At 37.7% G+C, this 13,029-nt stretch overlaps 1 protein-coding gene across 2 annotated transcripts in view; it reads left to right on the forward strand.

The window, feature by feature from the left end:
- morn5 (MORN repeat containing 5) overlaps positions 1–13,029 on the forward strand; it is a 15,610-nt gene continuing 2,581 nt past the window's right edge. The window contains exons 1-5 of one of the 2 annotated variants that reach the window (XM_081354612.1): positions 1–259; positions 783–930; positions 2,435–2,546; positions 2,655–2,786; positions 12,459–12,860. In XM_081354612.1, the coding sequence (XP_081210738.1) occupies positions 213–259; positions 783–930; positions 2,435–2,546; positions 2,655–2,786; positions 12,459–12,556 (537 nt within the window). In that variant the 5' untranslated portion in view covers positions 1–212 and the 3' untranslated portion in view covers positions 12,557–12,860. Of the gene's footprint in view, positions 260–782; positions 931–2,434; positions 2,547–2,654; positions 2,787–12,458; positions 12,861–13,029 lie in introns of those variants that run through there. The other variant, XM_081354613.1, reaches the window with a different exon arrangement.

A 13,029-nucleotide genomic window follows, 5' to 3' on the forward strand; every position in this document is an offset into this window, starting at 1 on the left:
GGGACGCGGCAGCGCCATCTTGGCTCCTTTCGCAACGCAAAGTTATGCCACTACTTTTCTGCAGATTTCAAAACATTTTTCTTATTCTGAGATGATTCAGTATCGTTTATTCTATCAGTTTATTTATACAGGACAGTTACATATGTCCCAGAGGAGTGTTTTTGCCATTACAAGTAGAGCCTCGGTTGTGTTTCCATGGAAACAGTATCAACATGGAGTTCATGGGTAGCAGTTATGATGGAGATTACAAAAATGGCAGGTAAATCAACTGAATTTGACGACATTTATATGAACTACAAACTGAATCTAATTTTAGGCCATATATAGAAAGCCATATAACGTCATATTCTGCATATGATGTGTCCAGTTTCTGATTAGCCTATGTTCATGGGCTATACATTATATCACGTTCAAGTCATTAATAAATGAATAACTGTAAATGTCATAAATGGTAGACCATGTTTTTTCAGGCACCTGGTATATTAAAATATTTTAAATGTACAAAACAATGTAAAGTAAAACTATTCCATATGATTTAATGGGGTTTCCTGAATATTTAAAATCTTTTTCATGACTGAAAAGTCAAGGGATATTTTGTCACCAAATTTAAAAAATGACTCAATATTTTCCTAGTAGAAAAAATAATAATGTAATGATTTCCCTTTTTGCAATATGCTCGTGCCAATAGCAGTACTCTTGAGAATAAAGATACAATAATTTTGATAGGTAATAAGTGAGGTAAGCCATCGCATTTCCTCTCATCGTGTTGTCTTTATTAAAAGGATGGAGGGGATGGGTGAATACACAGTCCCCACTCACACTAGATATGTTGGAGAGATGAAAGACGGCATGTTCCATGGAAAAGGAGAGCTGCATTTCCCCAATGGAAGCAAATATGAGGGAACTTGGGAGAAAGGAATATCCAAACAGGTCTTTCTCTGCTCCTAATGTTAATAATATAAGTATTATTTATTTAACAAAATATCAGATACAGCAAGTGGCAAATATTTTAAAGAAAGATAGAACAAGCACACTTTACAATGATAAAATAATAGTTATACTGATTAGAATGTAGACGAAGAGTGTTGTGATACATTCTGGTTGTTAAAGGTAGGGTAGGTAATTTTCGGAGAGGCTAGCAATAGCGAGCTAGCTTTGAAAGCATAAGATCCCGCTCTACCTTCAGAGCGTCTCCAAAGCCACGCCTCGTACACACATGAACACAAAACACATGAACGTACACAGCAGGGAGCAAACAAAAGCGTCACAGAGGCGGCGTTAAACTACCTCAAAGCAAATAACATTGTCTCATGTCTCAAAGCAAATAGCATTGCAATGACAATGAACATAAACAACTTCAACTGACGTGTATCACCTGACTGCTGCAGATTCATTTCGGTGTTGATAGTGTTTGTTGATAGTAGCGTCATTGAAACTCATAAATTCGAGTCACAAACCGCTCAGAGTGTATCGTCACGGGTTTCCATCTCTTCCAAATTACAGTAGTTATGGCGTGAACGCAGCATAACCTACATGTAGGTCCGGTCGAACAATGTATTAATTAAATTCAGATTGGATTTTGTTGGTAATAGGCACTTCCCTAACGCCAAAATAAGTTTTGTGCCTCTAAAAAGTGCTTTCGACCTTCTTTTTGATCGTAAAGGTATGTGGAAAACACTTGAGTTTTGCCACAGACTTGTCCCACCGCCTGGAACGCAACTGAATGCTTTTTCAAGCGCCTCCATACTTTTAAACAGGAAATGACTGAATATTTACGTACATATTTACTGCGGGTCTATTCGCACAGGATTAGTATTAGCCTACCTGAGATAATTTTTCCGGACCTTTTTACAGAAGGTAAAAGTCGGCGTAATCTTTATTGACATTGTCCGTAATGATTACTGAGATGACACATTCGGACGGGACTAAAATCACTGAGAAGCTCTGGTAATAATGACTTTACCCCACATTTACATGTTAAACTAATCCAGTCCGAGTAGGGCTTAACTCTGCGTGGCATGAAGCGTACTGATGTTTGCACGACCAGGTGCCCTGAGGTATGGAAATACATATGTTGGCAGGCAGGTAGGACATCGCATTGACCGAATGCAATGATTGGACAGACATTTTATGGTCCTACACCTTCAACAGACATATATATAAATACATTTAGGCCACTTAACTGAGTGATCGATTTCACAATGTAAAGAGACTTTCAACCAGCATAACAACAAATCGCTTACCCTGCCTTTAACACTGAATGGATCATGTCGATATTTAATGTGATAAAATACTTCTTTGGTTATCTATTGAGTGCATCTGAAAACAGATGACTCTTGCTTGGATATTTTGTATTTAATGCAAGGGCATTTTGAAGTATTTCTTTAGTGTCCAAATACTTTATGTGGACTAAATGTTTTTGTTACATATATAGGGAAAATTCACATTTTCTGATGGCCTGGAGTATAAAGAGACTGACTGGGATTACTGTGATGGCACAGACAGACGGTTCTACTCTGAGAGGTGTAATGGGCTCAAACCAGCAGGTATGGTCTGACATTACTGGAATTATTGTGTGGGATCATTTATAGACAAGAAGCATGATTCTCGAAAAAAGTAAGAAAGAAATCAAGTCTCACCATGTCTTTGAATAGGAGAATCCCAGTTAACTGATCGGGACCCCCCGCGGCTCATCCCTGATGGTTGCTATGACAGCGGCGATGGCTTTTATGATCCAAACACCAGGGTCGTCAAAGACTATGATGGCAATTTTCTCAGGAACGCAGGTATGAGAAAGTGCCATTGCAAGTTTTAGTCTGTGAGTGTGTGTGTCATTCACAATTTCCTACACCGTGTTCCATGAAATCCACAAAATCTCAATATAGTTCTCGGTCCATGATCTGAAGTAGTAAACATTTGCTTTTGGTCCTTCCACCTGGAACACATAAGACCACAAGCATTCGAGTGGCATAAATGGATTAGCTAAATGCATGTAGATAGTGTAGGGCTGAAGATTGAGCGGTGAGATTGTAAAATAACTCATCTGTAGGTCTTTTCTCTTAGCCAGACATGCCTCAGTTCTGTAGTCATTTGAATTGTTTTCAAGGAAAATGTAAAACACATTTTCCAGTGCCCGACGTGGGATCTCTGATTTGAGGTGAATTCATGATGTCAGCCTTATAGATAGGAGGCCAGAATCCCCCAAGCTGTGTCATTGATTAGACAAGGTTGTGAAATTAATAATCCCTGTGTTACCTGAATTATTTTATTGAATGTATGTATATGTTTGTATATGCGTTGGGGAAGTTACATGCTACTTATAATTTAATACAGTCTATCCTTTTTTTTTTTTTTAAGTTAAAGTGTTTAACAGTGAAGCTATTTAAAGAGGCCAGTATTTTTTTTTTATTATTATTATAACTCTACATAGAAAAAGGTTTCCTTTTCAAATAAATGTTTTTTTTTAAAATCTTTCTATTCCTTTCTATTTCTAAGAATTATAAAAAAATATGGTTTCCACAAAAATATTAAACTGTTTTCAACATTGATAATAATAAGAAATGTTAATCAATCAATCAATCAATCAAAATCATCAGCTTTGACATCACAATAATAAATAACATTTTAAAATATATTAAAATAGAAAACAGTTATTTTAAATTGTAATAATATCTCCTAAATATTAGTTTTTACTAGTTTTTATTAAAGTCTCCCTGTGGTGAAAATCCAGCTTTTAATGTTGTTAATATGTCCATGTGGTGTTTTTAATACGCTTTAAGACAAACCATTTGCAAATCCATCAGTCAACACCATTGCTGAGTATTTTCTCCTCAAAACTGCAGTGAACCAAAGACAGTCTCAAAAACACACTTTGAAATCGCTTGTGTTTTTGACATCACAAACTACCTTGTAACCAATCAGGTCAACATGTGATCAACAATGAGTGGATCTCTCAGCTGGTGTGAGTGAGTGGAGGCGGGGCTCATTTGCACAATCATTTTGGTGATCAAAGATGAGTTTTAAGGGATACAATTATTGACTACAGGGGGACTTTAAATAAATGCAGTGTTGGTGAGTTGGTGAGACTTCTTTTAAAAACATAAAAAATATACCGCAGTGTAGATTTTGTCATTTATTTTTGCAGATGCATGATACATTATTCTTTATTTATTGTGAAAATATGATTATTACCATCAGTACCAAATGGTGGAATTACATTCGATAAATGTAACCTTAGATGGTATATTTGCTTGTGCAATTTCTTTTGTAATTTGCACATAAAACCAAACCAGTCATGTTTGTTAATGTGCATTAACATAACCCTGAAGGATACCGTTTTTAGCCAAATTAGCATGTCATGTTGCTCTGTAAAGGACAACTTATGATCCATGCATAGTTACATTTGCTAGTTTTACTTGGGTTCATCTGCAGTAAGTATCAATATACCATTTTTCCATATTCAGTTATTTTTATTGAAGAAATAAGACTAGAACAACATCTGTTTGCATAGGACATGTTCTTGTAATTTTTTAATTACTGGTCTACACATGTGTTAGACTTACATCTTTGGCTGTTACACAATTTTTTTCCTATAGGTATCTGTATTTAGAACGTCGCTTGGGAATTATTTGGCAGCTGTGTTTTCCAGTATTGTGAGTTGCATAATTTGGTAAACACTGTCTTGAGCAAATACATGCAACACGATCTGCAGCCCCACCTTTCGTCACAGTCTGATTGTGAGCTTGCATGTCTATTTCATACATCTACAGTTACTATAACATTGGAAGACAGACACATCCTAAACAGATGTCAGAAGAGTTACTTATGGAGAAACATGCATAGATTTTCTTCTACGAGTTAACTGGAAGCTGTTTATTGATATTGTTAGGAAACAGAATCCGTGTGTGGTAAAAGAATAGTAGCAACATGGTGACGCAAACAAAATGAGTCTTTAGCAAATTTTTCTTTCTCCCTTATGTGTCGGCATCAGCCCACGCAGATTTTTCAGCTACAGAACTCCCCAAAAAACACTTTCTGTTGGAATTGTAACACCCATCATTCAAAGTGTTAAGGCCCATTCACACCAAGAATGTTAACTACAAAGATAACTATAATGATATCTATATTAGCGTCCACACTGGATCATATCATTCTGTTTATTCTAAGCGCTCACTTGAGTTTTGTCATCTGCCGCTTTAAATGCTTGAGTTCTTTATAGCAGGATGGATTCTGATTGGCTGTCTATGTTTTTATAATTCAACAGCTGGAAAATAAAATTCTGAAAGTGATTCCAGTGATTACCATTATAAGTTGTGGTGTGGACAATTTTTAGAACTATATTTATATATTTATGTGTTCATATTGGACAGTTATTTGTGTTCCTAGATATTAATACACATTTCCATGTGTCAGTCACTCCATGCCTCTATTCAGGCTTTGAAAACACTCTGTCACTTCTGCGCCAGTGTGGTATATGTTCAGTCTTCAGATCAGATAATTTCCAGGCCTCTGGGATTACATCCTTACCACATGCGGCTGGAAAGTGAGAGCAAACATCAGAGACCGAGACTTACACAAGAGCGCAGACCTGTCACATTAAACCACATCCTAGTTATGACTCCCAGAGCCAAAGCCCACCCGCTTCTACATGAGTCCACATCACAGACTTCATTTGCATTTACATTCATGTTCTAAGTAGAAGCTTTCTGACTAAAGCCACTTACAATAAAGTGGATATATCATGTAAGTCATAGTTACCAGTTGTGACTACTCGACTTAGCAACTTTGGCTCAATCTTTAAAGGGATAGTTTCCATAGGTAAGATTCTATCCATAGGTGGAGGGTGAACCAACTCCAGGGTAAGGCTAGATGCGCTTCCTCCTTAAAAACACATTTAAATAGAATATCATGAAATAGTTTGAAGTTACGTGTTGCCTAGCAACAACCTACTCATCCCAGTATAAACGCTCCAGATAAATTATTTGTTATTAAAGCGGCTATGTTCGCAAACCACTATAATTTGAACAGAAAAGCAAGCATACTGTATGCATGATTTGGCATGGCAACATATTTGAATAATAAATAACCATTGCCTTACCTAATGCAGCAAAACAAAAGTTTAATTCAAATTCTGAATGGATTATAGGGTGAAGTCAGCAAAAGTGGGACATCAGCTAAAATGGGACAAATAAGCTTTTTGGTGTAGTGCTCTTTAAAAAAAATTGCGATATTAGTGGGTGGTCTTGAAATGTTGTCACAACAGTAGTTTATATAAAGCTGTCACCTCAATTCATCGCGATGTCACAAAGTTCCACTGTAATCAATGAGGCTGACTGCACAGTGAATCTTTTATTTAGCACACTTGGGGCCAGATTTAGGCTATTAAACAGTGCAAATTAGCGTGAGAGTCCCATTCCAAAAAAACGCAGATGGGAGTGGAAAGTTCTGTGCGTGATCTACTAACTATCTACTGCAAATTAAATAACACAGATGCAGCCAGATCATTTCCATAATGACCAACGCAATCTACCAGTTAGCGTCTGGTTTAAGACATGCCTTTTTGGGCTTTAAATAATGGCGCAAACACCATTAAATAAACTTAATAAATCACCTTGCATGATTCATTTAAATACTCTCCTCCCATAAAATTTTGCGTCTGAAAGGGAAACTCCTACAAATGCAATAAGGTCAGCCACAAAAATAACCCTGTCCACGCCTTTTCAGCGCTATTTTTTCACTGCGTGTCTTTATTAAATCCTGGCAGTAGTTTTTTAACACCAAAAGGCTTGTGCTGGCGCAAGCTGTTAGTAAATCTGGCCCATAATGTCTACACTTTGTTTGTTATGAGTTAACTTATAACGAGAGGATTTGCGAGCATCTGATTGGCCAATTGCGTTCAAGAAATCAACAGATATGTTTGTGATTGGCTATATTGCTCAAGGCTGCAAAACACGTTGTAAACAGAAACCTTTGATGCTCTCAAGAGCACAAACACCAACACTTTTTCACCAAAATGCTATTATTACAGAGAAAACTAACTAATAACTAAGCTTTAGGAGCTGTCCATCTTTACTCTCCTCCTTGTTACGTTGCATTCTAGATCGACTATTTTTTAATGACAAAATGCCGGCGGATGGAAACAACAACAGCTACAGTGAGTTGTTCAAAATCTTTCTTTTTAGTAAACTCTGTGTACACAAGCAATGTTGTCAATGCTCGAGTTCATGTGTAGAGCCCCTGGTGATACTTCGAGCACAGTTTCATGTTGTGTCAAGCCTTCTTGATGTTTTAAAAATAGCGATTTTGATGCTATCATAGTCGTGCCCCTAGCACTCCCATTCAAAATGTAATTTGACTGAAAATGAAAATACGGTCAAACTTTAAAGTGGCGTTTCCATCCTAATTATGCTTTTAAGCGAAAGTTTGCCTCGGGTAGATTAACAAAAAGACCCTAGGTTGCATTTTGACGAGAATTACGCTTTAAATCAACACCATCTCTTACGTTAGATTGTTTTATAATATGGAATATTGTGCATCCTATAGATTTATTTTTATCACCTGGAGGTGACTGTACATTTGTCAAAATGGGTGTGAAGACAGAATTTATTGCCAGTAGCTTCCCTCCAGGATGGAGGATCACAGAGTGCGCAGATGCTGAAGAGGCAAACGAAGAGGAACCACATTCCCTGCGGGAGGATGTTTTTGGGAGGAGAGGAAAGAGGGACAAGTCCAACTACAGCTGTGGGGCAGAGTAACAGTAGGATCCAGGAGGCAGTAGCGGGTGGCAGTCCCAGACAGGAGCAGCCCAGGCTGGACAGGAAGGCCTGCGGAAATGCCCAGGCTGCAGGCCAACTCTGAAGCTGGTTGGAGAGCACGAGAAAAGCAGATGGGAGGAAGCCCTGATGAATCTCAACACTGGTCATTTGAAGTCAGGGAGGGTGGGTTATTGCAAGCCGTGGTTGTTGGCGTATCATGTAGGACTGCCCCTTGAGATGGGCACAAGGCAGACTGAATCCCCTCCATATGTCCTATTCTGCCCAAGTTGACCAGCTTCTCCTCTTTGTCTTCAATCCAAGCACACCAAAGCACGGTAACTGTATACTCCAAGCAAAGTTTTAGCCATATGCTTGTCTTTTCAAAAAAATAACAGTAACTTAAAGTTAGTGGTATTTGCTCTTTTACTTTAAACCTCTAACCTCAACATTTTCGTTTAACCACTTCGAATTATACCTCAAATCTTGCAGCTTGTTGAGGAGAGGTGTGCTGTTACTTCTCTAAATCTGGAATACACTTCTTGACTTTTGCCCATATTTTTGCCCTGATTTGCAGTCGGGCGAGTCAATGCCAGTTTCCAAAAGCTAGAGCCAGTCTGAAGATTTTGGGCTGCCGGAGCATTTACAGAAAATTGCGTAGTGTATGATGGGAACGCACTCCAATTTTTTTTGCTTCAGACTATGATTCCCTCCAGTCTGAGGATATCAAACATATTTGACATTTTAAGCCATTTTCAGAACATACATCATAATACATGATGCACTTTTTACACTGACTTCCAACTGCAGACCATACTTACCGTGTCTACCAACCTAAGGCTGATATCGTGATACACCAGCGGACGATATCGTTCTGTTTATTCTAAGTGCGTTTGTCTGTCACTTTAAATGCTCAAGTTTGTTACAGCAGGATGAATTCTGATTGGCTGTCTATGTTTTTATCGTTCATCAGCTGGATAAAATCGTTCTGAAAGTGATTCCAACGATATCGTTTCTCTGTGCCGTTATTATTATAGTTGTGGTGTGAACTCTGCTATTCTTTAATATTGAGAATTTTTTTTTAGAACTTATCGTTATCTTTATAATTATCGTCCTTGGTGTGAACAGGCCTTTACAGTTTTCATCTGCATAAAGATGGGACCTGAACCATAGGGATCAGAATAGCACAGAGACTTGGGAAGTGGGCTCTTTTGACTTGAACCAGACAGTAACCAACTAGCAACCACCCAGAACAGCCTTGAATCACGGTGGCATCTTTTGCACAGGCAAGCACAACTCATGTTTGCTTCAGAAAATGTAAAAATAGTTTTAATTACAATACTCAAATAATTCCATAAACACCTACTTGTCTCATCTATAAGATTCTTGGAGGATAAGGTTTGCCTGAAAGAATGTATGAACATGGGATGGTTCCTCTGTTTCCTTCCTGACTGTAAAGGCTTTGAAACATGAGCGGGGGCGTCACTAAAGCCCTGTCATTACACAGAACACTTGTAATAAGCATTGCATAGCAGAGGTAGCAGGATTAGAGGCTTTAGGGACTATAGGGTTTCTAGGCTGCAGTAAACCTGAAGCCAAGCAGGCAGCAGAAAGCAGGCGTTTGGTTTACGTTGGGACTGGAAATCCTGTTTACAACCAGCTTTAATAACACTGTGTAAATGAGCAAGGGGGTTGATACACTCCATTTACAGTAATTACATTTGATTGACCTGTCAAGACATACTAATATATAGACCATATTTTACCAAGTATCACCACTCTTGTAGAAAACTACAAGTTTCTTTTAGTACTGTGAAAATAAACCTTGCATAGTACTAAAAGTGACTTGTAGTTTTCTGAGTTGTGATTGCCAATGCAGAACTACACCCTGGCTGGTTGCCAGGGGGTTGCTATAAGGATGATATTTTGGTATCATCAATGTTCAATCAATTTCAATAATATTCTTGTCTCAGATATGACTCAGATGCCTTGTTCAGTGCAAGTCTATGGGGGTTTTTAGCTGTTTATTGTCTGCCAGGTAATTTTTTTTTTATTTTGTTATCATATCCCTCACATGATAACAAGATTTTTTTAAAATAAATTGCCTGGCAGACAATAAACAGCTAAGTACTCCTATAGACTTGCACTGAACAACAGATCTGTTGTCATTTTTTTAGACAAGAATTTTATAGAAATTTGGGGTTGGATTCTTCTTATCATTCATGTCTGGAGCAGGACAAGTTAAGTTCTGAATAGTTAACAGATTTAGAAAAAACAACTGTAAAATAGAAACAATAATAGTCATTCTTGGCTTAGCAAATATGTTGCTCTATCCTTTTAAATATTTGGGAATTTGAGTGTGATAATGCTCTTTAAACAATACCGTCTTTTGTCTTACTTTAGCGTCTGTTCCCGGGTAAGACAAAACTTCACTTGAGCCAGAAGCTTGACTGCCATACGGTTGCAGTGGTTTCCTGCTTCTGTGATAATTGCTTGAGGTTCACATTTAAAAATTCCACCGCCAATGAAAGCAGCCAAGGCCTGAGCCCATAGTCACTTTTTTTTAGGGAACACCAAACCTTGTCAGGAGATGATCATACACCTGGTGGGAATACACAGCTCCTCGAGCCTTGGAATAATCTCAGGTGATAATCAGAGATCCTAAATCCATTAATGAAAAGTGCGGCTCTGTTTGGAAGGAAACACTTTTCCTTTTGATTATATTTTAGGGATTAAGATAAACACCTCCTAACAAGGTACCATTACTGCTTCCTTTCTGACTCCTGGGCTTTGATCGTGGAATGTGTGTCATATTCATTTAGACCACCTGAATGAGGACTCAACGTGAACATGTGGAAAGGAGGTTTGAATAAAGTGAGGAGGAAACTGTCATTTTGTGTTTTGCACAAAATACAGGCATGTAGCTAAAATAAATTTAAGAAAAAAAGCAAATGTTGGGAAAGTAAAAAAAGCCAAATGATTGTACTTTCCCATTTATAATAAAAAATAAATTATACTACCACATAAACAAGAAAGACAAGGGCAGAAGGGGAATAAATTGATAAGGGGGAAAATCAGAATTAAAAAAGCCAAGAAAAAGAAACTAAACATTAGTAATGAAAACAAATAGTTGGTTATATGGGTTACGGAAATTCAAGGAGATGAATTTCAGCAAAGTTTTAGGAAGTATGAGGGCTTAGACAGTTCTTTAAACAGTGTTCCCACAATGAATGTGCAATTGTGAATGACCTATGAATAAATGACTATTCCAGTCATTTGTGGTTACTGGACTTTTTTACTTTTTTAATCATTTTATATAGATTGCACTTTAAAGAGTTATAGAACAAAAGCCTTCATGAAAAAGAACAACTATTTTAAAATTACCTGGTATTTTTTCATGACCAAGGAACCTAAACAAATGGACAATAAGGACTTACTGTTTTTTTTTTATGCAAGAGAGCGACTTGTGGCTTATTTAAAGATAACAAATTTTCCAGCAGGAACAATATTTAGGCCTAAATACATTTCGTTATGCTTGTTTCCAACTATTCACACACTGATATAAGGTCCGGTAGCCTATATTATAATCACTTTGCTGCTTTTGTAAGCTTGACGTCTACGCTGCGGACTAGGCTACCTGTTACGCAGTTCAATTTAAAACACTATTGTCATGTAAATTTCATGTCAAGAGTTACTATTTTCAAGCCCTTTAAGCCCTAGACAACTGATACGGAGGACAATTTATTTGCAGTAGATTTGATGTGAGTGACACGTCTGCTCTGAAATGGGATTGTATTAGCCTATGAATTTAGCAAGTGTATGAATGCCAGGCAAACAATAAGGACTGAGGTGCTAATTTCGTGCAAATATAACCGCGAGAACTCGGAGCATTTACGGAAATGTAATTGTAGACCGACCCTGTCCATCAGCCATTGGTTGAAGCGTCCACGGAGGTATTAATTGGTTTAAAATAGTGATGAAATGTTCCTCTCGAGTGTGACCTCCATGTGGAGAGCGTGAGGTGGGAGCGAGTGAATAAAGTGAGACGTTAGCATGCAGCTGTCGCAGAATGGGCCGGTCGCGTGCTGGAAAAGTCTCAATTGCTGCGCGCGGGAACCAGGTAGAAGTGGCGGGAGGCGCGTGGAGAGGCCGTTTAGGACCATCGCGTGCAATTATCGACAATCAGAGGAGAGCTTAAGACCTGTTCTCAACAATGGGCCCAGTTCGCCACGTTCATGGGGGTGAGCGCTCAAGTGCGTGCAGCTGCGCGCTTACATTCAGCACCAGCAGCAGAACTACCTCGCGCTCCGCAATTAACAACTCCTTTCAGTTTTAACCATTTAAAAAAGCAGTATATTATTCACTGTTTTTGGTTGTGGAATCATCTCTGGGAAGGGAATGAAAAAAAGGGAGTGATTGATTGTCGCGTGAAGTAGGCTGCTGAGAGCGAATTTTCATAATTGTTGTCTTAATCCTGCACGTAAAAAATGTAAATTGCCTTTAACCGCATATGAATGAGTTTGACACATGCCTTTTGGAGCTCGATTTTTGACCAAACAATCAGAAAGAAAGAAAAATACCACAAAGGCTATTTCATTTACAAGTAGCCTATGCACATGCAGACTTCATGCTTTTATTATACATCTAGAAAGCATTTATTTTTTTTCTCATCAGAATGAATGAAATATGTATTATCTGCCCTTGTAGATGACCAAGAACACGACTGGATTGTGCGGACATGCAGGAAAAGCTGGGATGAGTTCATTGGCCACTATCCAAGAAGCAGCACACTAGAGGAGAAGTGAGAATACTCACACACAGTTCATATGGATGTCATCTGAACATTAATGCAGCTTTGTTACATTCATTTGTTTATTTCTTCAATCCTGTTATCCTTTCCAAATTTTAAACTGAGTTAAAAAATAAAAGATTTTAAAATGATTATCACTATACTAACAACTGTTAAATTGCAACCCACAGAAATCATACTTTATGTATTCTGGATTAATGAATGCTTAATGGAAAAGTAAAACATGAGTTTGCATTAAGCGATGAGCATATCTACTGTATATTAACAAATCAAATATTAAACATATTTATTACACAATTAGCATTATTGTTTACAGTGTTTAGTACTTTTTTTTACTATCATGAGAAGTGAAAGTGTCCAGTCAGAAAAAAATATCTCAACTGAACAGTTACATAACAACCTACGAAACAATCAAATCAGAAGAATATAATTAAGTGAGTTTAGGTTTTAAAGGCCATTCCATAAAGC

Source organism: Scardinius erythrophthalmus (assembly GCF_964197995.2).
Source record: "Scardinius erythrophthalmus genome assembly, chromosome: 23".
In the NCBI taxonomy this organism is placed as follows: Eukaryota; Metazoa; Chordata; class Actinopteri; order Cypriniformes; family Leuciscidae; genus Scardinius; species Scardinius erythrophthalmus.